The sequence below is a fragment of the Manduca sexta genome, unplaced genomic scaffold (genome assembly GCF_014839805.1).
Source record: "Manduca sexta isolate Smith_Timp_Sample1 unplaced genomic scaffold, JHU_Msex_v1.0 HiC_scaffold_1899, whole genome shotgun sequence".
NCBI lineage: Eukaryota > Metazoa > Arthropoda > Insecta > Lepidoptera > Sphingidae > Manduca > Manduca sexta.
In genome coordinates this window covers 4,405-31,344 of record NW_023592809.1, presented here as the reverse complement: position 1 = coordinate 31,344, position 26,940 = coordinate 4,405, and the positions used below count along the sequence as shown (strand labels likewise).

The 26,940-nt window shown below is 35.8% G+C and overlaps 5 protein-coding genes and 1 long non-coding RNA gene across 7 annotated transcripts; 3 read left to right on the top strand and 3 right to left on the bottom strand.

Moving 5' to 3' along the window:
- Positions 1-307: 307 nt before the first annotated feature.
- Positions 308-2,213, top strand: LOC119191763 (glucose-fructose oxidoreductase domain-containing protein 1-like). The gene has a single exon (XM_037445632.1). It carries the CDS (start codon positions 515-517, stop codon positions 1,715-1,717), a length of 1,203 nt encoding a protein of 400 aa, XP_037301529.1. The 5' UTR covers positions 308-514; the 3' UTR covers positions 1,718-2,213.
- A 1,303-nt stretch (positions 2,214-3,516) lies between these two features.
- Positions 3,517-4,125, bottom strand: LOC119191766 (10 kDa heat shock protein, mitochondrial-like). The gene has a single exon (XM_037445634.1). It carries the CDS (start codon positions 3,979-3,981, stop codon positions 3,670-3,672), a length of 312 nt encoding a protein of 103 aa, XP_037301531.1. The 5' UTR covers positions 3,982-4,125; the 3' UTR covers positions 3,517-3,669.
- A 2,356-nt stretch (positions 4,126-6,481) lies between these two features.
- Positions 6,482-7,473, bottom strand: LOC119191765. Its single transcript, XR_005113525.1, has 2 exons — positions 7,428-7,473; positions 6,482-6,768 (listed from the first exon to the last, which is right to left on the bottom strand). It is a non-coding gene; the product is annotated as an uncharacterized LOC119191765 (long non-coding RNA).
- A 411-nt stretch (positions 7,474-7,884) lies between these two features.
- On the bottom strand, positions 7,885-9,620 carry LOC119191764 (para-nitrobenzyl esterase-like). The gene is made up of 2 exons (XM_037445633.1): positions 9,166-9,620; positions 7,885-8,724 (listed from the first exon to the last, which is right to left on the bottom strand). The coding sequence occupies exons 1-2, from the start codon at positions 9,340-9,342 to the stop codon at positions 8,242-8,244; spliced, it is 660 nt and encodes a 219-aa protein (XP_037301530.1). The 5' UTR covers positions 9,343-9,620; the 3' UTR covers positions 7,885-8,241.
- An 8,354-nt stretch (positions 9,621-17,974) lies between these two features.
- Positions 17,975-21,828, top strand: LOC119188323 (esterase FE4-like). The gene is made up of 3 exons (XM_037445631.1): positions 17,975-18,289; positions 19,631-20,925; positions 21,569-21,828. The coding sequence occupies exons 1-3, from the start codon at positions 18,155-18,157 to the stop codon at positions 21,735-21,737; spliced, it is 1,599 nt and encodes a 532-aa protein (XP_037301528.1). The 5' UTR covers positions 17,975-18,154; the 3' UTR covers positions 21,738-21,828.
- Positions 21,829-21,991: 163 nt separating this feature from the next.
- LOC115444401 (esterase FE4) lies at positions 21,992-26,553 on the top strand. 2 transcript variants are annotated; one of them, XM_030170167.2, is made up of 3 exons: positions 21,992-22,232; positions 24,463-25,757; positions 26,103-26,553. In XM_030170167.2, exons 1-3 carry the CDS (start codon positions 22,143-22,145, stop codon positions 26,272-26,274), a joined length of 1,557 nt encoding a protein of 518 aa, XP_030026027.1. In that variant the 5' UTR covers positions 21,992-22,142; the 3' UTR covers positions 26,275-26,553. The 2 variants fall into 2 exon arrangements, with proteins under 2 accessions (XP_030026027.1, XP_030026026.2); XM_030170166.2 differs by lacking the exon at positions 21,992-22,232 and adding an exon at positions 23,279-23,452.
- Positions 26,554-26,940: the final 387 nt, after the last annotated feature.

Sequence of the window (26,940 nt, the reverse complement as noted above, 5' to 3'; positions counted from 1 at the left end):
TCATAGCACTAAACATTATGCGCTCTGCTGTCTACTACAGATCTAGCACCAGGCGATTCATAATTCCTGCCAAAAAATAAATGGGACGTAAATGATTTGTTCGTTTTTTTGCCAACGTCGTTTTGAAAAAGTTATAACTACTAAAATTGGGACAGTGCTAAGGATATGGGATCCATTTGAAATTTGCAAACTTTTTCAAATATTAATATTTCGAGTAATTCAATTGGATTGGTTGGATTTAGATATAGGAATTCTAGTTAATATTCTGAGTGGTAATAAAAAATACGTTTTGACAGTGACATTGACGTTTTAGTTTGACTTTTGACAAGAATAATTTACAATTTATAAACGAATACATGATATTATTTTAGCGTTGGAATTCCAAAATTTGTTTAGAAATGTGCAGTTAAATAAATTGGGTAATACTAGAAGATGGTTTTAAGACACTCAAACATTCCAATAAACCTTTGAATAAAAAACTACAGTATAACTATACGTGACATAAAAATCAATAATGCTGCCGGGAATTGGTGTTTTTGGAACTGGTGCGATTGCCAAGGTTCTGGTACCTTTCCTCAGAGAGAAGGGTTTTCCAGTGGAAGCGATATGGGGCGTGACACTACAGGAAGCCGAAACTGCTGCCAAGGAACTGAAAATACCGTTTTTCACAAACAAAATCGACGACGTGTTATTAAAAAATGTCAGTTTAGTTTTTATTGTGTGTGCTCCAAACCTTCACGCGCAGATCTCTGTTAAAGCACTGGGCATAGGAAAACATGTAGTGTGTGATAAACCGGCCGGGCTCTGTCAAGCAGAAGCTTTAAAAATGGTCCGGGCTGCTCAGTACTACCCCACTTTAATCTCAATTGTCAATCACTCGCTTAGGTTCTTGCCAGCATTCAGTCATATGAGGAAATGTATTCAGGATGGCTATCTTGGTAACCCAGATGAGTTAACACTTGTCGATGTAAGAGTACAAATGGGTCCGTTAGTTGGGGACACTTATAACTGGTTATGTGATGACACAATGGGTGGGGGAACACTCACATTAGTGGGCAGTCATGTAATAGACTTAGTAACATTCCTGACAGGCCAGAAAGTGGTCAAAGTCCATGGTGTACTTAGAACATTTGTTGAAGAGACTGCCAAAGTTAATGGTATAAGAAAAATAACAGCACCTGATTTTTGTACTTTCCAACTGCAAATGGACAAAGGTATTTTAGTGACGGCCACACTAAACAACCATTTGCCAGGGCCATGCTTTAACCAAGAGATATATGTTTGCAGTAAAAAAGGATATTTGGTTGTGAGAGGTGGAGATTTACATGGGAAACTACATAAGCCTAATTCAACAAAAAATTTCCCTGAAGAAGAGAGTAAAAGACATGACAAAGAAGATGTCATTTATGTGGATATTGAGGATCTCAGTTGTGCCTCCAGTGTTGTCCCAAAACCGTATATCAAAGGACTTTGTAAAATGATTAGTGCATTGAAAGAGGCATTTTTGCCTGTGAGAGAACAAATGGATTGGGTGAAGGAGCCTGTCAAGGCAGCAGCTACATTTGAAGATGGTCAGAGAGTTCAGGCTACTATGGAGGCTTTAAGGCAATCAAATGAGGATGGGTGTTGGATATCCGTTCAGTTATTGACAGAGCCACCTGACCCAAACCCAGCGTTGTCGGCTGCAGTGAGACGCACGGCCATATCTTTACAATAGTTAATGCGTTTTATGATTTAATGTATTGATATGCCATTATAATGTACCTTTGTATTGTTAACACAATAGCTTGTTTGAATATAATTAAAATGCTAAGGCTTTGTCTCTGTTCCCTGTTACAGTATTAATTAATTTGTTATATGCATTCCGCACATAGTTTATGCCATAATATAAGCAGTCACTGTGATTTAAGATCTGACCTTGATACTGCTTGCCGTTTCAAGTTTCCTTAAGAACAGTATATAGCATTGTTAAGATTGAAGAGATATTATTTTACAATAAAATATAATCATTCTTTAGTATTTTTAAAATGAGTTTTTTATTAAAACAATATACAGATTGTTTACTTTCTCATTTGTGGTCTCTCATCTTGTTTCAAGTATGATTTTCAAAAGTGTTATCACAGTGGATTTAGTTTTCAGGCCATATTTCCATGTGACTGTATCTTGTACAAATACTTTACGATGATAATGAATAAAGTACTGATAAATTTTAATTTGTTTTGTATTAAGTGTAAGCTTTTTCCTTGAAATTTTAATTACTGCATTCACATAATACAGTTGTTAATTTTTTAAACTATGTTGCATCTGAATATTATGTCCATATGAACAAAAGAAAACTCCAGGTTTTAAAAAAAAACCCTTATTTACATTTGGAAGATGGAAATTATAGTCATGCAAGATTTCTGCTTAATTCTTTTTACATTCCTTTGTAATAGAATGAACTATTTACAAGTAACTATTAAGACCTATATAATTTTATCGAGGGAGCTCTACCTTTGATCTGGCCTGTTGTAATACCTACTTAACTGAAGTGAATATTTAGAGTCTTAATTTATTACAGAATCACTTTGGTGGCATAGTTGTATCACGGTCTGTCTGCAGTGTGGAGGTCTCGGGTCGATACCAGAGTCTGGAATTTGTGCCCTTTATAGCAAAAGGGTCGCCGTCTACCACATTATGGGACAAAATACACTCAGCAGAAATTGGGTGTGCCAGTTGCACCCACTTTCTGCCTCTGGGGATAAAAGTTGTGGGAGAGTGTTGTGTGTGTATTTATCACACAATATATAGTAGCTTTTCTTCTTACACATCACTTAAATTAATTGAATTTTCTTGATGGATAACTTAAGATATTCTCAGAGTTATTGTGCTTTAGTATTAGGTGTCATTAATGTGTGTTTACAGGACTGGCTTGCAACCAACAGTGGTGATCAAGATGTTCAAGGTGTATGGGCAAGGTGGTATGTAACAGTGGCGAAAGTTGAACTGGAAGATATTTTTATTAGTAATATTATTTACATTATTTGAGTTGGTGTTCAGGGGCTATATTTATAACTTTTTTTTTTAATAAATACTATATTGATATTACCTAAAAGTATTAATACATAAATTTTGCTCTTTGATTGCATATTTTATCAATGAGTGTTATTAAATATGAAAAATAAATGATTATATCGTAATTTATATCAGCTTTATATTAAAGGAAATAAGTTATTATTTTATGTCTAAAATACTAGTATAAGTAGTGAACTAAATGTAAAAACTTACAATTTAAGGTTAGGTTATGTTGTCCATGTTCTAATAAATATAATACAATTTTAAATGAAACTAGTGAAATGAATATTGGTAGACATACTATGGCATTATATTTACTGGAAATTGGTATATTTTAAACTGGGTAATATTATGTTGGTGCAGAGTGCAGGATGTGAACCTGAACAATTTTAAGGTTAGATATGATCACCATTAAATGAATGATGCAATAATGGTAAATTTTGCAAAGAAAATAAAAACCCATACTTTTATAACAATATTATAATAAGAAATGCAAGAGAGATAATATTCAATACCTCATTAACATATTACACAATCACATCATGTTCATACACTACAGTAACTAAAACTAAAAGAATCTGAATCACGCAAATTTAAAGCTACTCGGTACTAAACTCAGTTTTCGATCTTGGCCAAAATGTCGGATTCTCTGAAGAGGTGGTACTCCTTGTCGTCATTTTCTAGGGCTACTTTGGTTCCACCGTACTCAGGCAGTAGGACTTTGTCACCGACCTTCACTAAAACTGGGACAAAATCTCCATTTTCCTTTCTTGCTCCGGGTCCTACAGCTACCACTTCACCATGTAGAACTTTCGACTGTGCCTTCTCTGGGATCACGATGCCTCCCGCTGTTTTAGTAACTGCTTCGGCTCTCTTGATGAGAACACGATCCAAAAGAGGGATAAGTCGTTTTACAGCGCTGGACATTGTGTATTTATTTCAGGAATGCAATAAAACAATTGAAGACGCGCGAAATGCCTCTTTTCTTGAGTCTAGAATATTCGAGTTCTGCCGGCTATCAAATCTAGCGACTTGTTCGAGAATCGCGATTGTCAAAACTCGAAATTTCACCCATGTGTTTAAAGTGTTGCCTTGCTATTTACTTCGTTTAAATAAAATTAATTTAGAAATGAACATTTAAATAATTAAACGGTGATTAAATTAAACTATTGTTTAAGGTATTAAAAAATAAATAATTGAATTACATTTATTTTGAAATTGATTTAACTGACATCTCCCGGGGAGTAGCAATAATACAAGAATGAATAAAATGAAAAATGAATTAGTTTTTTAAAAATGTAACAGATGGCATTAAAGCCGCATTTTATAGTAGCATTTACAAACATTATTACAAATGAATTATTTGCTTTAGTTTTTTTTATCACCTTGAAAATTTTATACATACATAACATCACGCATTTATCCCCGAAGGGGTATGCAGAGGCGCAACTAGGGCACCCACTTTTCGCCAAGTATGTTCCGTCCCATGATGTGATAGGGGCGAGCCTATCGCCATATCGGGCACAAATTCCAGACTCCGGGCTGATACTGAGCAGAAAAACCCAAATATCACTTTGCCCGACCCGGGATTCGAACCCAGGACCTCAGAGCGCTATTGTACCGGACATGCAATACAACTACGCCACCGAGGCAGTCTTTTTTTATAAATGTACAAATAATTTATATACTTAACCATCATCAACTTTTGAGTTCACAATACTCGATAATACGTAAGGCAAATAAAATAAAAAATTAATAATAATGAAAAGGTTACCTAAAAAAATAAAAACATAAAAATAAATTATCGTCCCTAAAATGGCGAGGCTCAAAACCAGTTGCTAGGGATTCAAAGTGAGAAATCTCTTTTAAAACTTATTACGTTTATTATATTCTTACACCATGATTAGCGCGTATCCAGATAACTTTTGCCATGTATACATACATCTGCGGCCTTTGTAATAAATATTCTTTCAAGTTGTTGTGCTCTGTGAAAACTTATTTTTGAAGTGAGGATTAAAAAACTGGTTTCTTTAACACTCAGAAAGCAGGAAAAAATGTTTTAGCGTCGATAAAGTTCGATGACGACAAAATGTTATACATTTTTTCATGCCACAGACCTTTTTCTCTACCGTGTTCTCTACAATCATAATTGCAGCGTTGCTCTGCCACACATAATAATTAAATATAACGGTTTAATAGACCTACATACATAAATAATAATGGTTTTAATTGGTGCAACAGTAATCAATTGTTTAATTATACATGCTGTGTTATCGTATCGAATAGTTATTAGGGTTGTCACACATTGATATACATACAGACTGACACCATTGACGTATATTCTATAGACACTTCTATATAAACTATTTGTTCAAAATTTGGAGTCAGAACTAAAGTTCGCTGTAGCGTTAAAAAATCTGACGTCATCTAACAAAACTTTTAAAACATGCAGCCCTAAAGCGCTTTAAATAGCTGTCAATATTGACATCATTCTAAAGTCAGTTTGATTGGATTGTAGTTCAATTTAGTTGAACACAATGAAGGTTCGGAACGCCAAACCTAGTACGTAGTTCATATAATATGTCGATGGCTGACACCGTTACGTCTCATTGCCTATTCATCAACTACCAATGCACTACTAACACATTACCAAATGCTTTTCGTTTCTAAGCTGCAGATTCGCCGACACAGAACGCTGGTTGGTGGTTAACATGACAACTGACAGGTCTTTTACTCGATTATCGCGCGACTGCACGTGGCTTCCCGCGGGTCAAAGCCCGCGCCTGCTTTTTTTAATAACAATTATTTAATTGTGTCTGTACTACATTTACCAATTACGTTACGTTAAATTCATGAAACTTTATGTTAAAATACCCAGTAACTTAAATATAATTTAAAGTTATTTGGATCAAGTAATTTGGAAGTAGTACAACATAATAATATTGAAATAGTATTAGCCATTTAATTCGGGAGAAAAAAAAACGGTCTTCAATTTCAGCAATTTCGTGAGTTATAGGTATACTTTTCACTAAAGAGAGTGGCGATCTAAAAAAAAGAAAATGTTCCCAGCGAAGGCACCGCGCAAGGCCTCTTATATACCATAAGGTCCAGAGAAATTGCCCGGATCGCTCCTCCCTAAGATCACCATTATAGTCATTAATGTGCTGTCGACCTTAGTGTAGGCAAAAGGTCTAAGGTAGAAAGATGGTGTTCGGACTTCCTCAAATCTCTCACACTCACGAAAAAAGCAACAGGGAGCCGTCCCTCTACCTTGGTTCTATGTGAAACGTCGGCGCTAATTGTGATTTTTGTTTCGGCAGAGAATATGCCGATGACTTTGGTGTAGAAGTGATAATATGTCAAAGGTGAAGACGTTAATTCTTATCATTGGTTTTAAACGGTATAGCAGCGTGAATAACTAAACACGTAATGATAAAAGCATTTATTATGATGGTGGAAAATCTTTGTAGTCAAAGGAATTTGGTGCAGTAAGTGTAAATTAATTTAAATAATGCAACAACAGTTTTCACGTCCCAACTGGCGTTGCATTATGTGTGATATTTTTCATAAATCACGTCAAAAATAGCCATTTTCTCTGGTTCGTAAGCAGTTCTAACTTCGAGATAGCTGTTTATTTCCAAATACTTTTCTTCGTGGAGGTCATACTCAGGCCATTTAACAGGCAGAAGATCGTTTGCAGTTGCTGTTGGATTCCTGAAACAGTTAAAAAAGATGTTAATTGTAGACTGTTGTTACCCGTGAGCGTTGTGATCACTGTTTATATTATTATTTAATGTTATTACAACGGATTCAAAAACTACGTGTGTAATTCTCACAGATTTCTAACTTCTTCCTCATAATATAAATGCGAAAGTTTGTAAAAATGTTTGTGTATTTGTTACAAGTCAACAACTGAACACATTTGGATAAAGTTTGGCACACGGTTGGATCATGACAATAAAACACTTTTTATTTCGATAATTTGTTCCTGTGGAAAAATGCAATTTTTTAATCAGACTTTTGAAATAGTAGCCGCTAGCGTCGTACAATGGATTTAAGGATCTTTGAAGCAAGAAATGCTTTTTCGCGGGAAAAGTTGGGGGCAATACCTAGTACTCGATATAAAAAAACAAAAACATCTTGGTGGTCTTGTGTAAGGTTTAACTTTGTACTAATTTGCAATGTAATGATTGTACCTGGTTTAATGAAAGCCTAAGCGTAGGTATAAGATATTAGAATTATAATCATAAAAAGTAAACACGAATGGCAATAATTAATATTTATTATCACATTACATTTTATTACTATCATTAAATACTGTTAATTAACGACTAATTGTTGTGTCTAATGTAAATAAGTTAATTAATACTAACCCACTCTTCGCGAAATTTGTCCACATCTTCGTCATTCGTTTCCAGGGTTATTATATCATCATGGGAAGCATTTTTTAGACTTTGATCGCCTAAGCCGAAAATGTATGCGGCATCGTCGGCATGAGCAGCTCCTTTTCTATTTATGTTGAATAACTTCTTTAAAAAATTAATATTGCCGTCGTATGCAAACTGATAAACATATATATTTACTCCTTTAGTTGACATTATTTTGGAACTTTTCAAAATACCGCTTTTCATTTCAAAGTCTCCGAAGAAATCGAGAGCCGTTTGTTCTTTATTAGATTCAACGTCATTATAATATACATTATTGAATTTTTCGTTGTAATTAACTGCGTCTTCTGGATGCAACTTGTATTCCCAAACACTGGTAAAGTTTTTGTTGATTACTAAATTGATTTTTTTACAGTACGAACCTGTTAACATGATATAGCCCTCGAATTCGCAAAATCCTCTTATTATAGGTACTTTCTGAAATCTTCCTTCTTTGAGTAAATTATAAGGATATTCACTTAAAAATGTTTCTCCCGTCCCAAAATCTTTTTCGATAGAAGGAACGAAACCAAAGAAAAGTCCATTGAAATTCCGTGGATCAGTAACTTTAATACTGGCCGTTAATAAATCTATTGCGTTTGTATTTAATATAAACTGGTATATTGCTCTGTCATTATCTTCAGATGCTTTATAACCCAGTTCTCTTACTAATGTCATACTTAGATTTTTAATGTTGTGGTTTATAGCCCAATGGTTTAGAGCTGATCCAGATTGCATTATTGCTTTGCTGAAAAGTCCTTTACTAACCGGTGAAAGTATATGATATTCCACTGATGCTGAACCGGCACTTAATCCCCATAATCGTAACATTATCTTTGTCACCTCCAAAATGTTCTATATTTTCTTGAACCCATTTCAAAGCCATTAGTTGATCTTTTAAACCCATGTTTCCGGCTGTTTCAGGAATATCTAATGATAAAAATCCAAAGACTCCAAGCCTATAGTTTATGAATACAACGATAACGTCATTTTCGAGTAGATAAGTCGGGTTATTTTCATTTTTCAAAATACCATTACCAAAGATGTAACCTCCTCCATGAATGAAAACTATCACTGGCTTACTATTTGTTTTGCTTGCTGAAATCGGACTAAAGACATTGAGGTACAAGCAATCTTCGCTGCCTTTTGTACGTTGTGTGATGATGTCAGATTGGGTACATATATGGTTCTCATCGGCTTCTCTGGCATCTCTTTCGCCTTCCCACGATTCTGGTGGTTGTGGGCTCTATAACACAGTTATAACGGTGTAAATATAGATAATGTGACTGCTTAGTAAAATCACTCTAGTCTTTAATGCGAACATAGTTTTATTATTTGCAATATAACAACTTTAACTTTGTATATGTGTTGTTTAGTTATTTTGTAACATAAATTATTGAACGAGCAAGATTGACTTGTAAAAATATTAACGAGGCAGATGGTATATTATTTTCTTATAAATAAATATTAAACTGCCTCGTTGGCGTAGTTGTATTACATGCGCGGCATGGCAACGCTCTGAGATCCTGGGTCAGAATCCCGGGTCGGGCAAAGTGATATTTGGGTTTTTCTACTCCGATGCCCGATATGGCGATAGGCTCGTCCCCTATCACATCATGGGACAGAACAAACTTGGCGAAAAGTAGGTGCCATGGTTACACTTCGGAGATAAACATTAAAAGCTTACCTTAAATCTTAAATTTCCTACAGGTGGCTTTGCGAATGGTATTTGTAAGAATTCATTGTATTCAACGCCATTCTCGGTTTTATTTTTTCGACCTATAAGTGTACCTTGATTTGTAGAAACACTAACTGAATCACAATATACTGAGGACACGATACACATTAATGATAAAATTATCATTGCAGAGACGTATTTCTCGACAAAAAACTCGACTGCGAATGCACACTCTTGTCACTATACCACCGAATTAATATAGTATTAGTAAGGAAAAAACTAAGAGACTAAATAAGAAAGTATCTTGTCAACAACTAATAAAATATTTGTCCTTTGTTTTCGTGGGATCTGCTGAGATATTAATTACTTATTGTAGTTTTTCCTTCGTTGTATAAACGTAAACTAATTCAAAATTATGACAGTTACTATGTGATAAACCTCTGTTTATAGGTTTGTACTTTGTTGTTTGAAACAAATAGAAAAAATTACTTATTGTGACTTGTCGCTGCCTGTTTGAATTTGCTTGGTTAATTTATGGTTGAGCACGGCAGAGTCTCGAACAAGAGGACCAAAGAAGAAGAAGCTCTCACTACTTTCGAAGCTTTTCTTTTTATTTTAAAGTGTAATAATAATTCGACGTCACGTAATTTTGTAAAAATATAACCAGAATGTGGTGACTACTTTAATATCTAATTCAAGACAGGGCTTTTGAAGGTATAATTAATCATCACATAGGCTTATTATATGCTGTCGTAGTTGGAATACGTCATCAACTAGCATGCTTATGAAAATATATATTTGCGTTCTTGAATTTTGGCATGTACCCTAAGTCGAGATTTCTGTAGCTTTAGTATTTAGTACTATTAATTTGTTTTACAGTTATTCTCTAATTTTAAAACGAAAATAATTCACTCGTGTACTTATAACTTTGTTAGTGTAAATAAATTAGTAATTGAATGGCGATAGCCTACTTGGGAGTGAGACGAGTTGTCCTAAACTAACTTATATATCCAGGTTGAAAACCCAAGGCACGCATCTGCGACTTTTCTAAAGTTATGTCTGTATTATTTGTGAATTATGGTTTGCTTTAATGGTTAAGGAAAACATCGTAAGGAGATCTGCATACCTGAGAATCTCCCCTTCCTAAAAGAAAGACAGCATTTCGAAGACACCTTTAGGTATATGAATTGCATTGAAACGTGAAATCGAATCTATAAAAAAAAAAATCATAATATATTTTCCGTCTTAAATTCTCATAAATGTATTAAATTCATACATAGTTATATAGTTACTTACATTAGCACAAATAAGGCGGTTCTGTTAGGGTAGTACCACTGTCTCCGAGGAAATCACACCTCGCTTTTCTATACCCTTAACTCTACGATTATTTGTTATCCTTCTAGTATTGGTCTCTATTGACAGTACGGAACACATAACATCAGATGACGCATTAACTCATCTTCTAGTGTGTTCTTCCATATTTTCCATTTCATTAGGAGATAGGCGGAATATATGTATGCCTTATGTTTAACGACAGGCCGCTTGCCTCGTTCGTGTAAGAACAACCATATAGATATATATTTTTTATTGCTTTGAATGACAAGACGAGCTTGCCGTTCGCCTGATGATAAGCGACACGACTGCCCATAAACAGAAGAAATACTATCCGACACTTGGAATTACAAAGTATTGTTTGGTATTCCACTGCGCTTGCCATCCTAAGACATGAGATATTAATTCTTATTATGTCCAGTAGTTACACTGGCTACAATGTTCTTCAAATCGTAACACAACATTGACTACACACTGCTGCTTGGCGGCAGAAATAGACATTATAGTGGTACCTACCCATGCGGAGTCTCACATATGAGAGACCTACCACCAGTAAGTTAAGTTGATGGCCGACCTGGGATTCGAAATCAGGAACTTCCGCGCCACAGTCCGGCAGCATATATAAATTTTATCACTAGCTCTAGGCGACAAATCAATCGAGTCAAACTGATTTTCTGTTTTCATTTCGCCATAGCAGGCACAAATTCGAGGCTCTGGGCTGATACTGAGCAGAAAGACCCAATATCACTTTGTCCAACACGGGATTTGAACCCGAGACCTCAGAGCAGTGTCGAACCGCGCACGAAATACAATAATGCCATCGAGGAAGTCAAGGCAATTAATATAACACAATTCTGTTATATCCAGCGCGCTTGGTCGACTCTAGGCATCACACAGAAAACCAGTATGAAATGGCACTTAGACTAAATTGCGATTCAAAAGGTCAGTGACATTGCAGTGAAACGCCCCGTCATGCACCCTTGTCAGCATACCTATTAGGGGTCGCAATACCGGACCATTTTTCAAAACCGGTATTTTCGGTATTGACCTAAAATAAATTCCGGTATTCCGGTATTTTCGGTATTTCCGGTATTTGAAGAAATATTAGAATAATAGCAAATACTTATATATGTAATTTAGTAATTAAATGTCAAATTTTAATGACAGCTTAATGGTTAATTAATGGCTAAATGAAAAGAGATTATTTTCGTAAGTCAACGTTCATGCCGTTCTGATTTCTGAGAGCTGGCTCAAACCTCACCTTCCTTCTACCCTTTACCCCCTCCCTGGTTTCATTTTGATTAGAAATGATCGAGTTGACAGGAGAGGGGGCTGAGTTGCTATATATTTATGTAGCGACCTGCAATACAAAACTGTAATATCTTCCTCTGCTTATGCGAAATTTCTGTTTCTTGAGGTTTGGGTCAAGAGAGTCAAAACTTTACTAGGTGTTATTTACTGTCCCCCATCTTTTGATTACTTCTCCAGTCTGGAAACAGTTCTGGAATCTATAGGATCAGAATATGCTCATCACATCATCATGGGTGATTTAAATACTGATCTCCTTGCTAGCTCCTCTTCCCGATCTCGTAAACTCCTTACTGTCCTTGACTCTGCTAAACTGCATGTCCTACCACTGCAAGCCACCCAACATAATATGGATGGTCACGACACTTGGCTTGACATTGTCCTGACCCCTGCTCCTTCTCCTGTTTTCTCCCACGGTCAATTTCCCGCTCCTGGCTTCTCTCACCATGATCTCATCTACATGTCTTACGCCCTAAAACCTCCCAAGTTCCTCTCTAAGATATTGCATTTGCGTAGTTTTGGTCGCATTGATGCGGATAAGCTGAAAGGAGACGCTGCTAACTTTAACTGGGATCACCTATTGGCAGCTACCTCTGTTGACGATAAAGTCACAATTTTAACCGCCCTGTCACTTCACTTTTTGATACGCATGCCCCTTTAAAGAAAATTAAATTAAAACGTCCGCCTGCACAATGGATTACACATGGGTTTAGGATGGCGATGAGACGAAGGGATCGGGCTTTTCGCCAGTACCGAAGGGATCGTTCGGAGGAGAACTGGTGCCTTTTTAAGGCTGCAAGAAATCGGTGTAACCGGATGGTACGTAATTCTAAGCGCCGACACATTCTCAGTTATATTTCTTCTTCCTCGCCAGCCAGTATCTGGAGATTTCTCGGAACTCTGGGTATTGGCAAAGTTAAAAACATAGATCTCCACGGTGCGACTATTGGTTTGGATGACATTAATCAACATTTCACATCTGTTACCATGATTGATCACCAAATTAGGCGTCGTACCATGGATTTCTTAGCGAGTCCATCCAGGCCTAACATTAATACTTTTCATTTTTCTTCTGTGCCTTTGGGTGAAATTAGAAAAGTCATCCTGTCCTTAAATCCAATGCCACTGGCTGTGACAACATCAGTCGTCGCATGATAATCCCTATCCTGGACCAACTTCTACCAATCACGTCCCATATCATTAACGCCTCCCTCAGCACTGGTATCTTTCCGTCTTTGTGGCGGAGAGCTATTGCTATCCCTCTTCCTAAAGTCTCTAACCCATCACTTGCTAAGCATTTCCGTCCCATATACATTCTTCCTTTTCTCTCCAAAGTGCTCGAGGCCTGTGCTCACAAGCAACTGTCTGAGCATGTGCACCGAAACAACCTACTGTGCCGACTCCAGTTTGGCTTCAGGCCTGGCCATAGCACTATTACTGCACTCCTCAAAGTGACTGGCGATATTAGGGTGGGCATGGAAGATTCCAAAGTCACTGTTTTGGCTTTGGTTGATTTTTCCAACGCCTTCAATACAGTCAGTCACGACATTTTTCTTGCAAACCTATCCCACATTATGATCTCGCCCAAGGCACTGAATTGGTTCTCGTCATATCTTCAGGGACGCCAACAGTTAGTGATTCTTCGTCTAGCTGGCGTGATAAAGACTGTGGAGTCCCTCAAGTCGGCAAACTCTCCCCATTATTGTTCTCTATCTTCATAAACCTCTTAACACAAAATCTTCAATGTGCGTACCATCTGTATGCTGATGACTTGCAAATTTATTCTCAGGAGCAAATTGATTGTGTGTCCGCAGCTGTAGATAGGGTAAATAAGGACTTGACTTATACCAAAAATTGGTCCGACAATTTCGGCCTTTCGGTAAACCCCGCGAAATTGCCATGAAATACCAGACCATTATTGTAGGCAGCTCAAGGCTTTAAAACAGGTTGTATTTTACATCTATTCCCCCTGTTATGTTTCTCAGCTTTGTTTATCTGACAGCTTGCTGTTTATTAGCTAATATTGTGTATCACAATATTAGCCAATCATAACGGCCCTACGTCTACGCACTGCGAAGGCTGCCATGCCGTCAGCACTGAGAAACAGACTTGTTATCACAGCAATGCTCCGTCCTTAGATAAATAACGTCTATGAATAATGAGGATAGACTTTAAAGAACAAAAAATATTTCTAATAAGTTCTCATAAAAATAACAATTAACAGTTCATACCGCTATGCTTCGAACAAAACAAAAGTAGCAATATAGCCATAAGCCATGTATTTTGCTCGCTCTTTATAGAATATACGCCTATACGAATGAATGAAATTGCAAGCAGTTTAAATGTTTGCGATTTTAAACTCGAGAAATTAATAATTATACACACATTTTGTACTGAATTTTATTTTTATAAAATACCGGAAATACCGAATATCCCGGTTTTTGTAAAATCAATACCGGTATTTTGAAGTTCTTAATTTGGTCCGGTATTCCGATATTTTCGAAATCCGGGATACCGGTTTGCGACCCCTAATACCTATTACGTGAAGACGTGCGTGCAATGAATTATTGAGATAATTACGTGATTACATTGTTTATTGTGTTTAGATCTTCGAATTACTTAGATACTCTTTTGCATGCAAAGAATATGGTATGTAAGTTATAAAGGAAACGTACCTTATTAACATTTTTGTTCCCTTACATTTGCTGTATGGAGGTCAGAAAAATATAGAACACTGTCTAATGTTTATTCCAAATGACCTACGAAATTTCGAAACTGCGAAATGTGTTCATAAGTTTGCGTACTAACACGGTGCGTTGGTATCATTGTGCCGGAGCGGCGCCGTGACCGCCGCTGGAATGTGCGCCGGCGCCGTCCAGTCTCGGACACACCTGCGCGCGCAGCAATTCTACACACAATCACGAAGAACCACCTACACGTTCTTAATAACGCGCGCATAGGGAATGCTTGGAGGTGGCATTATTTGTTACTAATCCACTTTAATTGCTTACTTGACAGCAATAATATATGAAACGAAATATATATTATAGTAGTTAAACGCAAACAATGATTATACAGTATTTTTTGTTGCATATAAATTAATAAAATTTTATTTTTAAATATTATATGAGTTTTTTTATCCGTTCATTACTAGGACTGAAATGCGAAGACCATGATTGAGGGACGTTTGACATCACATTTTTTATTTTACTTAAAATTTTCGTTCCATTATCAACTCAAACATTACGTGACCCACTACTTTTGCCTGATATTTAAATGAATGAAATAAAATGTGTTTGACTTTTCTATTATATTACGTTTTTTTTTTGAGTCAACGGTAAAAATGATTGTAAGGGGTTTAAAACAAATATGTGTACTATTTGTAAAATACTTTTTCGAAAACCACCAAGTAGCAAAAAAATAGTGTGTCTTTGTTGTGAGGATTCATGACGTAGAAAATATCAAGATTAACTTAGAAGCCTTAGCAACATACTTAATATACCCGAGAATCCGACAGTATTACATAAATTTGGCTAAAACCATTCGTATTCTGCAATTTATTAATATTATTTTCAACTGATTAATATATTTTGGCTTGAAACATAATATAAACTCCTTGCCAATAAATTGCCTCCAGTGTTTGTAAAACTAAAACAAATTGTAGATGTAATAAAAAAAACTAACACGTTATCTCCATATCTTCCCTGTTCTGGGCAGTACACCATGTCTACAATAAAGACAGCTCACACAAAAGAAGCTGCGCGGCCATCGCGATTTACGACCTCCTTGCGGCGGTCACATGAAAGCGACCGGCTGGTCACTGGTCGTTGGTCGTCGTCCACCTATACAAGTCAACGTATTATATGACAAACCTAAAAGGCATTTTAAATTACGATTATTTATTGCGTCAAAACATGTAATAAACTTTTAAATAAATAAGTTTTAAATAGTAGATAAAATAAATAAGCTTTTACTATGGTGTACCTATTATTGTTATTTAAATCCATATAACTTTTTTATTTTATTTATACGAAATGAGTTTATTACAAAATTACTAAATCCTATGTTGCTTTGTCAGAAATATTTCAACACGTAACTGAACGTAAAAAACGTTGCATAAACAGAATAAAATTTTGAATAAAACATTTGCAAGATAGGGATGTTTTTTATATTCTACTCATGCTCTTGTTCGGTTTGAATTGAAGACCAAGGCATATCGCCGATTTAAGTACAGTACAAAGACTTTTTGTATGTCTGGAAAATTGTAAAAAGCACCACGTGATTGGGTTCACACGGCTAACTACACATCCTTGTTTCGCAAAATACTCACGTGTGCTTATGTATGTTTACCATATTTTTAATATATTTGTGGATAGATTAATTCACGGATGTTTCTTGGAAGGTTATATTATATTTAGTAGTGATCGCTAACTACGTAAGGTCATATTGTTCTCGAAAGGGTAGTCAGAGATGCAAGTTGTTCATACATAATATCGCTTATATTATAGTATGTTCCAAGATGTAATATGGCTGAATCTATCACCATGCTAGGTCCAAATTCTAATTCTAGAATACTTTCGCACAAATTAATTGCTTATTGCTTTCCGCAAATAAATGTGAAATTGTAACCTGACCTCACAGTATTCACTAGGTGGTTATAAATATAAAATAGGTATCTTAAAACATTACTAATAAATTTAAAAAAAAATGTAATTTATAATATATCCCTGTATAACATAGATGATAGTCACACTACAGTAAAAAGTTGCGATAATAGCCGTACGCGGATGTTCGAAGCGTACAAAATAACACAACAAACAACTGAACTGTGTATGGTCTTATATGAGTTTACAAACGTATCTCTACACTTTTATTTACTTACACACCCTTATGTCAAACAGGTAGAGTTGACAATATCTTGTGGAACGGAACAAGTATGTTTGGTGACGAGATCGTGGCCGGTTCTCACGAAGGAACACAGGTGCGCATCCGCTATCTCGGCTCGTCTGAACGGGATTTGAATCAGTTTAGTGAGGCGTTCTAATTACCACAAAACAATGGTCTTTCAGATGATTTTATGTTCTTTTTTTTATTATGATAATTTTTGTTTATAAATATTCTAATCAAATTCATACATTTTTCAAGATCGTTGGATGAATATGTAAATTGACATTTTGTTATCGTTTACAAACTGTATAACTAATTTTATTTATTGTTTTATAACCTAATGATGATAATGATAAGACAGAATGGTTTAATGTTATTGACTAAACAATTAGGCTGTTGGCGAGCAATTATCGCTACCAGCTGCATCACACAATATTATAAGTAAATTTTCACATATAGCTAGTATCGCACATACATGCCATTTTTCCTTCCATCAAACCTTAATCATTCTTTACTCTATATATCGCAGGCAACGACGATTATCAGACGATTATAAATCTTGTTTATTTGGCTATGTAGTTAAATTAAAATCATGATCAATTGTCCACTGCTAGTCCAATTCGCGCACCGAGAATAAACCTTTTTTTGTATTTATTTGGTAACGTATGCCCTGTAAAATTTAAGTTTGCTTCTTATTACATTTCAAAAGATAAAGTACTTTAAATGAGTATTTTTATATCGATGTATAATGCAATGAATAGCTAGTTACACGGGTCATTAAAAAATTGCGTTACAAAATGAAACCACATACTTATCTTCTTGAAAATAGCATTTTATAATCATTTACTCGAGCGGCAACATCACATTTTCTGACCTTTTTTCAGTTTGGATCGGTATTTCCTGAGATTGGCCATTACTGCTCCGCTCCTATTGGGTATAGCGTGATGATATATAGCCTATAGCACTCCACGAACAAAGGGCTATCCAACGCAAAAAGAATTTTTCAGTTTGGACCGGTAGTTCCTGAGATTAGCGCGTTCAAACAAACAAACAAACAAACTCTTCAGCTTTATATAATAGTATAGATAAGAATTAAATAAACAAATTTTAAATATAGAAATGATATAAGTGATGCTTAGGTTTATAACTTTTGTATAAGCGCCATCTCGTATGGGAAGTACGTACTACATCAAAAGCATGGTTTGGTAATGGACTATCGTACGATGTTGACTTCTGGCCAACGCGACGGCTTACCAATCAAAATATGAATGAAACATGGAGAATGAACTAAATAAGGGCACGTCACGAACTGTGAGTGAATGAATTGTTAGCAAAGTGTATTTACTGCAATAACCTTTTATCAATTTTGTTTAACAGACAGTTTATTTGTACCTATACATAGTTGTATATTATAATTCTCTTTGCATAGTTGAGTAATTTGGTTTGTGAAAGTCCTTGTGCAGTGTAAACGATGTCAGATCTAATTGTGGAGGTTCAAGAAGGAAAATTAAGAGGTCTAATATCAAGAACTGATAATGATTTCGTCTACTACACGTTCAAGGGAATTCCATATGCGAAACCACCTCTCGGGGAACTGAGATTTGCGGTAAGGATATAAGTAATTATTTCGCATATATAAAGTAGCATTAGGTATAAGTTCCCGTAATAATTATTGTATCAGGTGGTAGGTAAGTCAGTTTGGATACCCAGGCATCGTCTATTCCTGACGACAAGAAATAGCTGGCAAGCAATGTTGTGTTCCGGTTTTAAGGACATTGTGAAATATGATAATTAGAGCAGTTCAGCGTCGCACAGCACTTTATAAATTAAGATTATTTGTAGTGTTATTGTTATATGTGGTAGCTACACAGAACGTACATAATTATAATAATTTTGTGTTCTGTGGGTAACCATGTCGCTTACGATGAAGTGGACGATTTGGTCATATCATCAAAAGTTTAAATTCTTTTCCCCCCTTCAATTATCTCGGTCCAAATTGGGAGTAGCATAACAAATTTATTATTGGTATTGGCTTAATTTTTGCGACTGGCCGCCTGCCTGAAGCTGATATCTTTTAGCAGATTACGTCTCGTGAAAATCGTCATAGAAACCTGCACAAATGTTGACCGACCACAGTCACAGTCTATACGCGCTGACAAGGAAACTTCATCAATTATGCACTAAAATAAAGGATTGATTATATTTTAATTATAAGTAAGTAATGCTTGTATTATCGCACACTCTTTTGTTTATAGAAGATTTATAACTCGTTAGATTCTGGAAGTCCGAAACTATTTGACCTTTAGCATAAAATTAATAAATCTAAGATAAATACGAGACGAGACAAATGTCCGCAGGTTCGAAACCCAAGGCCACATAGCGTTGAGTTTTCTAAAAAATAAAAATTATGTGTGTATTCTTTGTGAATTATCGCTTGCTTTAACGGTGAAGGAAAACATCGTGAGGAAACCTGCATACCTAAGACATTCTCTTTAGGAATTTTGACGGTGTGTGAAGTCAACCAATCCGCACTAGGCCAACGTGGTGGACTAAGGCCTAATCCCTGCCAGTAGTAGAGGAGGCCCGTGCCCAGCAGTGGGACAGTATATAATACAGGGCTGAGCATGATGATGGTGAAGATAAATAAATCTAAGGTTAAAATAAAGGAACTGCATAATTTAGCTAGTATTGTCCTCGTAAAATTTATGTGCAATTATTTTATATTATTATTATTTTATATGTAACACCTACTCTACTACTCTCTTACTTTTGCAAACTTTAAAATAAATACTATGAAATAAATTTTTATCAAAATTATTATCGTTCTATCATTTGAAACTTTTAACTCGCCCTACATGCGCAATATTTAAATCAGGCTAAGAAAATAACTGATGTGCGAAATAAGTAAAACACCGATTCATATTAATGAAACATATCCATGTTACAGGCACCACAGCCAGCAGAGCCATGGGAAGGAATAAAAGATGCGACAAAAGAATGCAATATTTGCCCTCAAGTTGACAAAGAAACTGGTTATGTGATTGGAAACGAAGATTGTTTGATTTTGAACGTATATACTCCAAAACTACCCGAAAATGATAAACCACTCCTGCCAGTTATGGTTTATTTGCATGGTGGAGGGTTCGTCTTCGGACACGGTACTGATGCAACAGCTCATGGCCCAGATTTTCTAGTGCAAAGAGACGTCGTGGTCGTCAGTATTAACTACCGACTCGGTGTGCTTGGTTTTGTCACTCTCAATCGTAAAGAAGCCGCAGGAAATATGGGCTTGAAAGATCAAGTTCAAGCCCTTAAATGGGTTCAAAAGAACATTGCTAAATTTGGCGGAGATCCGAATAATGTGACAATCTTTGGAGTAAGCGCCGGCGGTGCGTCTGTCGAGTACCTACTGTTATCTCTCACAGCAAGAGGACTGTTTCACAAGTCGATTATACAATCAGGTTCCTCATTGAATCAATGGGCACAAAAAGATAGGAACGAAATAAAAGCAAACGCATATAGAATAGCGAAAGTAGCCGGGAAAGACATAATAAATGACGAACAATTACTAGATTACCTAAAGAAATTACCAGTTGAGGAATTAATTAAGTTATCAATGAGTGTAATACTAACTGATTCGTTTAAGGGAGGTATTAATTTCACTTTCGTTCCGTGTGTGGAAGAGGAAGGCGACTGGGAATCGTTTATAAGCAAGTCTACTTATAAAATAATTTCCGAAGGCGAATTCACGAAGGTTCCGGTGATGGTTGGATTTTGTGAACGCGAAGGTCTTTTAGTAGTGTCACATGCCGCGCCAATTCTTGAGAAATTGACTAACGAACAGAATTTTTTGGATCATTTTCCTTTTGACATTAGAGCGGACGAGCAAAAGGACATGGAAGCAAGGTTAAAGAATATTTATCTAGGAATAGAAAATTATAGCGGAGAAAAAGATACTTTTGCGATAGATTTCTTCTCAGATGTAGACTTTTGTGGTGGTGTATATGTTGCGGCTAGTTGTATGGCGAAATATAATTCACCAACATATTTCTACGAGTTCTGCTACGATGGTAATCTGAATTATCTAAAAACTGCTTATGGTATTAATCGTGCTGGAGCCGCCCATGGCGACGATGGTGGTTATCTACTGAAAAGCAGTAAATTGACGAAAGAGTTAAATGACACCGATGTTTTCGTACAAAACTGTATGTTGTCAATGTGGACTAACTTTGCTAAATTTGGGTAAGTAGATTGCAAATTTAATTTCAAATGTAACTTAAAATGATGTTCTTAAATATGATTACTTTCTAATCTGATGTGAATACGAAAAAGATGATGAATTAAAATAGATTACTTTTTTTATAATGTGAACTACAACAGCGACAAGAATATCTTTGTAATTTCCCTTCTTATTAATATAATCTCGCAGTTTTGTTTATCCGACCCTGCAGTTAACGCCTGGGGAACATGCGAATGGGATAGTGGGATTCCCCGGCTTAGCGACTGTGGGTACCTGAAGGGCAGGGGAGGCGATATCTGGGGAAGGAAGTGTGTGGGAAGGATAAGGAACACTTAGGATGGGAGGGGAGAAGGCGAAGAAATTTTCGCGAGCTCTGATAATGTGCATTGGCAACCATGAGGTATACACACTTAACGGTATGCCTAAGGCCGCGACAAATATCCCCCTGTACATGAGCGTGCATTCGGTGTGGAGACCGAGCGCACAAGATTGCCTCGGGGGGAAATTGATCACAGACGTGACGATGATGTTTTTAACATAAGCTGTGTTATTTTCGAAATACATTACGATTTTAACTATCATTAGTATTATGGGTCGTAATTTTTTATCGCTTTCAATATAAATTAATTCCATTTTTTATTACAGGAACCCTACTCCAGAATCGGACAATTCTATTCCAATCAAATGGCAACCTATGTCTGAAGATGGAGAAAGCTATTTGGTCATAGACAAAACTTTGTCAATGAGGAAAGAATTCAGCCCACAAAGAATGAAGATTTATGAAGAACTTTACAAAAACGAAGATGAAGCTTAATAAAGGCAACCTTAAAGATAAAAGTTATAAGAAATTAAGTGTCTGATTTTTTTTAAACTCTAATTTTAAAATTATAATATCTTGATACTAAGTTGCTTTTATTGTATTTAAATGAAACTTAATTATCTGTGGAATTATATTTCTTAATAAAACGGCTTACTTAAATTGTAGTCATATAAATTTTACCGGTAATTATAAAATATAAACAAAACTATATAGGATAAAAAAAAAATATATACACCTATGTTACAAATGGCGTGGCAATTAATCTGTGGATCCTACCTGGGTACAGGTATTTTTTTTGTTTAAAGTTCTCGTTTTCATATAATACAAATCACGCTCCAAGTATACCGTGAGAACATAATGTCCCAACATCTCAAAATAATTTGTATGTAGCGTGAACTTATGTTCTCTTCGCAAACACATCGATCTATACTTAACGTAGAGACCTGGATCAGATGGTGCGCAATTTGCAGTTCGCAACCGACAAGCTCGGTGAGTGGTTTCGCAAATGTCGCATCGCGATTAATTCTCCAAAAGCCAGGTTATTCTTTGGCATACACCGCCGTCTCGTCAACATTACCGAAACTGCAAGTTGATCGATGCGTTGACACAACTGTAGTGATAACACACAGCACACGTCGGGGTCACTAATTTGGGATCGCTGGATGTAGGTTTTTCTGCGAGCACTGTATTGGGGCTGACGGCAATAAAAACTCGGTTTTCTTGTCCCCTTTAATTTAACATTTGTTTACATAGAGACACGCTCTCCACTGTGTGTTCCATGTAGAAGTCCCCTTGTCTTGTTGAGACAATACTCACGTCTAGAAGTTTTTGTTGATCGAAAGTTGACCTTCCTCTCACACGTAAACGTCGTACACATACCAGCCGCATATGCAATTGGTCAATTACATTGGCTCATAAATAAAAATAGTAAAATGTCCACCCGCAAATTACTAAATAATGTATATTAATCTTCGGCAAATACTGATTTTAGTTTTAGCTTTTGTATTTAATTTCTATGCCTGGCTTCCATATGTCAGAAATGGAAGTAGATATGAATTCAGGACTTTTGTTTTGAAGTTTCATTGCATTTTACTTTAGAACTTTTCTTTCAGACTCCAGTATTTATTCTATGTGTAAGGTATTCTTATTTGTATTTCTTGTTCGATCCTATTTTCACCAATACGAATCTTTTTTCCTAGGTAGATATATTTTTTTGTATATTCTAATGGTTTGTTGTTGATATTTGCAGGGAATTTATCACTGCCATGGTTTTTTGCAAAGTTAATTTCCAAGCTTACCTCAATACTAACTAAAAAAACTACCGCCTTTAGGATTTCAATAGCAACCGAGACCGCGATCGCCATGTATGAGTGAATAATTATAATTAACAAAGAATACACGACATATAATATTATAATTCTCTTTGGTTTATTTATAATTCTCTCTGATTTATTTATAATTGTCTTTGGTTCATTTGTATATATACTTGTGTATATATAGTTCGGCAAAGTAGTTCAGTTTCAATTAGGGTGATAGTGAAAGTCCTAGTGCAGTGTAAATCCTGAGTGTAAAAGATGTCAGATCTAATTGTGGAGGTTCAGGAAGGAAAATTAAAAGGTCAAATATCAAAAATTGATAATGATTTCGTCTACTACACGTTCAAGGGAATTCCATACGCGAAACCACCTCTCGGGGAACTGAGATTTGCGGTAAGGATATAATTATTTCGCACATAATTTAAGATTATATTTTGCAGTGTTGTTATTATCTATGGGTAACCACACAGAACATAAATATTATATTCTACTGCTCCGTGAGTAACATTTTTTTTCGCGGGCACTAAAAGCTTTATCGTTATCGTAACTTGGGGAGTGAATGGAACGGTTATGTTGGTTTCATCGCCTTACGGCCCAATGTCGACACTCGGGAGTAGGTATAAGCAACAATCCGAGCGAGCATTGGTCCGAGTCCCTAATTCCCGTATACCCCACACTGGCGTACTAACTAAAACCCGCGTTGGTCTTCTTCGGCGCATTAGGGATGGCCAGCGCAACAGTGTTCTTTAAAAATTGCGAAAAACGTTTGCGACCTAAAGCTGGCCTGTTTGAAGTCAGTATCTTTTAGCAGATTGCGATAAAAAACCTACACAAATATTGACCGAGCAGTGCTTCAAATCCAGGGACTCAGGGTCACAGTCTATAAACGGCGTCTAATGACAGCGTGAATGGACATCACCGTCATATATTTTGTAGTTAAAAAGGGTTGATTATATTTAAATTACAAGTAATTGTATTATCGCACCTCCAATTTCTAATAATTAGATATTGTTCAAAAAACATTTACAACTTGTAGGGTTCTGGAAGTCTAAAGCTATTTGACTGTTGGCATAATAATACTAAATCTAAGAACTTTTTTGATATAAAATAAATGAACTGCATAATTTTGCTAGTATTATCTTCGTAAAATTTGTAGGCGCTACCATATTATTTATGCACTGATGGCCCTTACTAATGGGTGAAGTAGAGCACCTATTTCCTTACTTTTGCAAACATTTAAATAGATAGTGTGAAATATATTATTATCAAACATATCGATCTCCCATTTGAATTTTTTTTTAGATGCCCTGCTTGTGGAAAATTTAAATCAGGCTACGAAAATGACGGACGTGCGAATGAAGTAAAACACAGATTCATATTAATGAAAAATATCTATATTGCAGGCACCCCAGCCAGTTAAGCCATGGGAAGGAATAAAAGACGTGACAAACGAATGCAATATTTGCCCTCAATTTGACATAGAAACTGGTACTGTGATTGGAAACGAAGATTGTTTGTTTTTGAACGTATACTCTCCAAAGCTACCTGAAAATAATAAACCACTGCTTCCAGTTATGGTTTATGTACACGGTGGGGGGTTCCTCATCGGGCATGGTACTGATGCGACAACTGAAGGACCAGATTTCCTAGTGCAAAGAGACGTCGTGGTCGTCAGTATAAATTACCGACTCGGTGTGCTTGGTTTCGTCACTCTCAATCGTAAAGAAGCCGCAGGAAATATGGGCTTGAAAGATCAAGTTCAAGCCCTTAAATGGGTACAAAAAAACATTGCTAAGTTTGGCGGAGATCCGAATAATGTCACTATCTTTGGAATAAGCGCCGGAGGTGCGTCCGTCGAGTACCTACTGTTATCTCCCACAGCACGAGGACTGTTTCATAAATCGATTATACAATCAGGTTCCTCATTGAATCAATGGGCACAAAAAGATAGGAATAAAATAAAAGCAAACGCGTATAGAATAGCGAAGGTAGCCGGGAAAGACATAACAAATGACGATCAATTACTAGATTACCTAAAGAAATTACCTGTTGAGGAATTAATTAAGTTATCAATGAGTGTAATACAAACTGATACATTTAAAGGAGGTATCAATTTCACTTTCGTTCCGTGTGTGGAAGAGGAAGGCGACTGGGAACCGTTTATAAGCAAGTCTACTTATAAAATTATTTCCGAAGGCGAATTTACGAAGGTTCCGGTGATGGTTGGATTTTGCGAACGCGAAGGTCTCTTACAAGTATCAAACGCCCCGAAAATTCTCGAAAAATTGACTAAAGAACATAATTTTTTGGATTATTTTCCTTTTGACATTAGTGCAAAAGAGCAAAAGGACATGGAAGCAAGGTTAAAGAATATTTATCTAGAAATAGAAAATTATAGCGGAGAAAAAGATACTTTCGCGATAGATTTCTTCTCAGATGTAGATTTTTGTGGTGGTGTGTATGTTGCTGCTAGTTGTATGGCGAAATATAATTCACCAACATATTTCTACGAGTTCTGCTACGATGGTAATCTGAATTATCTAAAGACTGCTTATGGTATTAATCGTGCTGGAGCCACCCATGGCGACGATGGTGGTTATCTGCTGAAAAGCAGTAAATTGACAAAAGAGTTAAATGACACCGATGTTTTCGTACAAAACTGTATGCTGTCAATGTGGACTAACTTTGCTAAATTTGGGTAAGTAGATTGCAAATTTAGTTTTCAATGTAATTTAAGATTATGATCCCAACTATGATTACTTTCTAATCTGATGTGAATACGAAAAAGACTACACTTAATAATTATTTCATACTTTAATAGTTTTTTTTTTATAATGTGATCTATAATTGCGACAAGTATATTTGGGTAATTTCCGTCTCTATAATGTAATCTTGCAGTGGCAGTAAATCACTATTCAAGACGTGACGACGATGTTTTTAACATAAGCTGTATGATTTTGAAAATAAATTACGATTTATCCATCATTTTATTATGGGTCTTTTTTATCGCTTTTAATATAACGTAATTATTTTTTTATTACAGAAACCCTACTCCAGAATCGGACAATTCTACTCCAATCAAATGGCAACCTATGTCTGAAGATGGAGAAAGCTATTTGGTCATAGACAAAACTTTGTCAATCAGGAAAAAATTAAGCCCACAAAGAATGAAGATTTATGAAGAACTCTACAAAAAAGAAGATGAAGCTTCATAAAGGCAGCCGTAAATACAAAAGTTATAAGAAATTTAAAGTGTCCGATTATTATTCAAATGTGTAATATTTAAATTATTAAATCTTGATAGAAATTTGTATTGATTGTATTAAAAAAAAAATGAAATTATCTATGGTTTTACATTTGTTCTTCGTAATGGGATGGGAGGTGAGCCTATCGTCATATCGGGCACAAATTCCAGACTTTGGCCTGATAGTAAGTAAAAAACCCAAATAACACTAGCCTACCGAAGCAGTCAGTATTTACGGTGCTTCTAAATACAATAATATTTTATTGAATCGTTCAAAAGTGAAATAATCCTGCAAGTAACCAGCTTTGATCAGTGGTAACTTATAATTTTCATGATTTTATTCAAGGAAAAATATATAAAGAGTCATATTTTTTTGCGTATGAATGAATGACCAGATTGGTCGCTCGTCTCATGCTAAACGTAAACTCATGAACAATGTTATAACCACCTCGAAAACTGAATTTTGTTAATACATGGCACTACTTGCGCTCAACAACCTGAAAAGTTCAGTCTTTTTTATTACCAAGTAACCATGATAGCTACAATAACCAATAGGCATATCACAATTCTAGCACACAGATGTCGAGGTGTTATCTAGACGGAGTCTACCAAAATGTAAGTCGCTGTCTCATTATTA

Bases quoted from the DNA above. Each gene is read 5' to 3' on its own strand.
- LOC119191766 (XM_037445634.1), bottom strand. From the start codon at position 3,981: ATGTCCAGCGCTGTAAAACGACTTATCCCTCTTTTGGATCGTGTTCTC.
- LOC119191763 (XM_037445632.1), top strand. From the start codon at position 515: ATGCTGCCGGGAATTGGTGTTTTTGGAACTGGTGCGATTGCCAAGGTT.
- LOC119188323 (XM_037445631.1), top strand. From the start codon at position 18,155: ATGTCAGATCTAATTGTGGAGGTTCAAGAAGGAAAATTAAGAGGTCTA. The intron at 18,290-19,630 runs GTAAGGATATAA...TCCATGTTACAG, and splicing joins TCGGGGAACTGAGATTTGCG to GCACCACAGCCAGCAGAGCC. The intron at 20,926-21,568 runs GTAAGTAGATTG...TTTTTATTACAG, and splicing joins ACTAACTTTGCTAAATTTGG to GAACCCTACTCCAGAATCGG.
- LOC115444401 (XM_030170166.2), top strand. From the start codon at position 23,318: ATGTCAGATCTAATTGTGGAGGTTCAGGAAGGAAAATTAAAAGGTCAA. The intron at 23,453-24,462 runs GTAAGGATATAA...TCTATATTGCAG, and splicing joins TCGGGGAACTGAGATTTGCG to GCACCCCAGCCAGTTAAGCC. The intron at 25,758-26,102 runs GTAAGTAGATTG...TTTTTATTACAG, and splicing joins ACTAACTTTGCTAAATTTGG to AAACCCTACTCCAGAATCGG.
- LOC119191764 (XM_037445633.1), bottom strand. From the start codon at position 9,342: ATGATAATTTTATCATTAATGTGTATCGTGTCCTCAGTATATTGTGAT. The intron at 8,725-9,165 runs GTAAGCTTTTAA...ACTGTGTTATAG, and splicing joins TAGGAAATTTAAGATTTAAG to AGCCCACAACCACCAGAATC.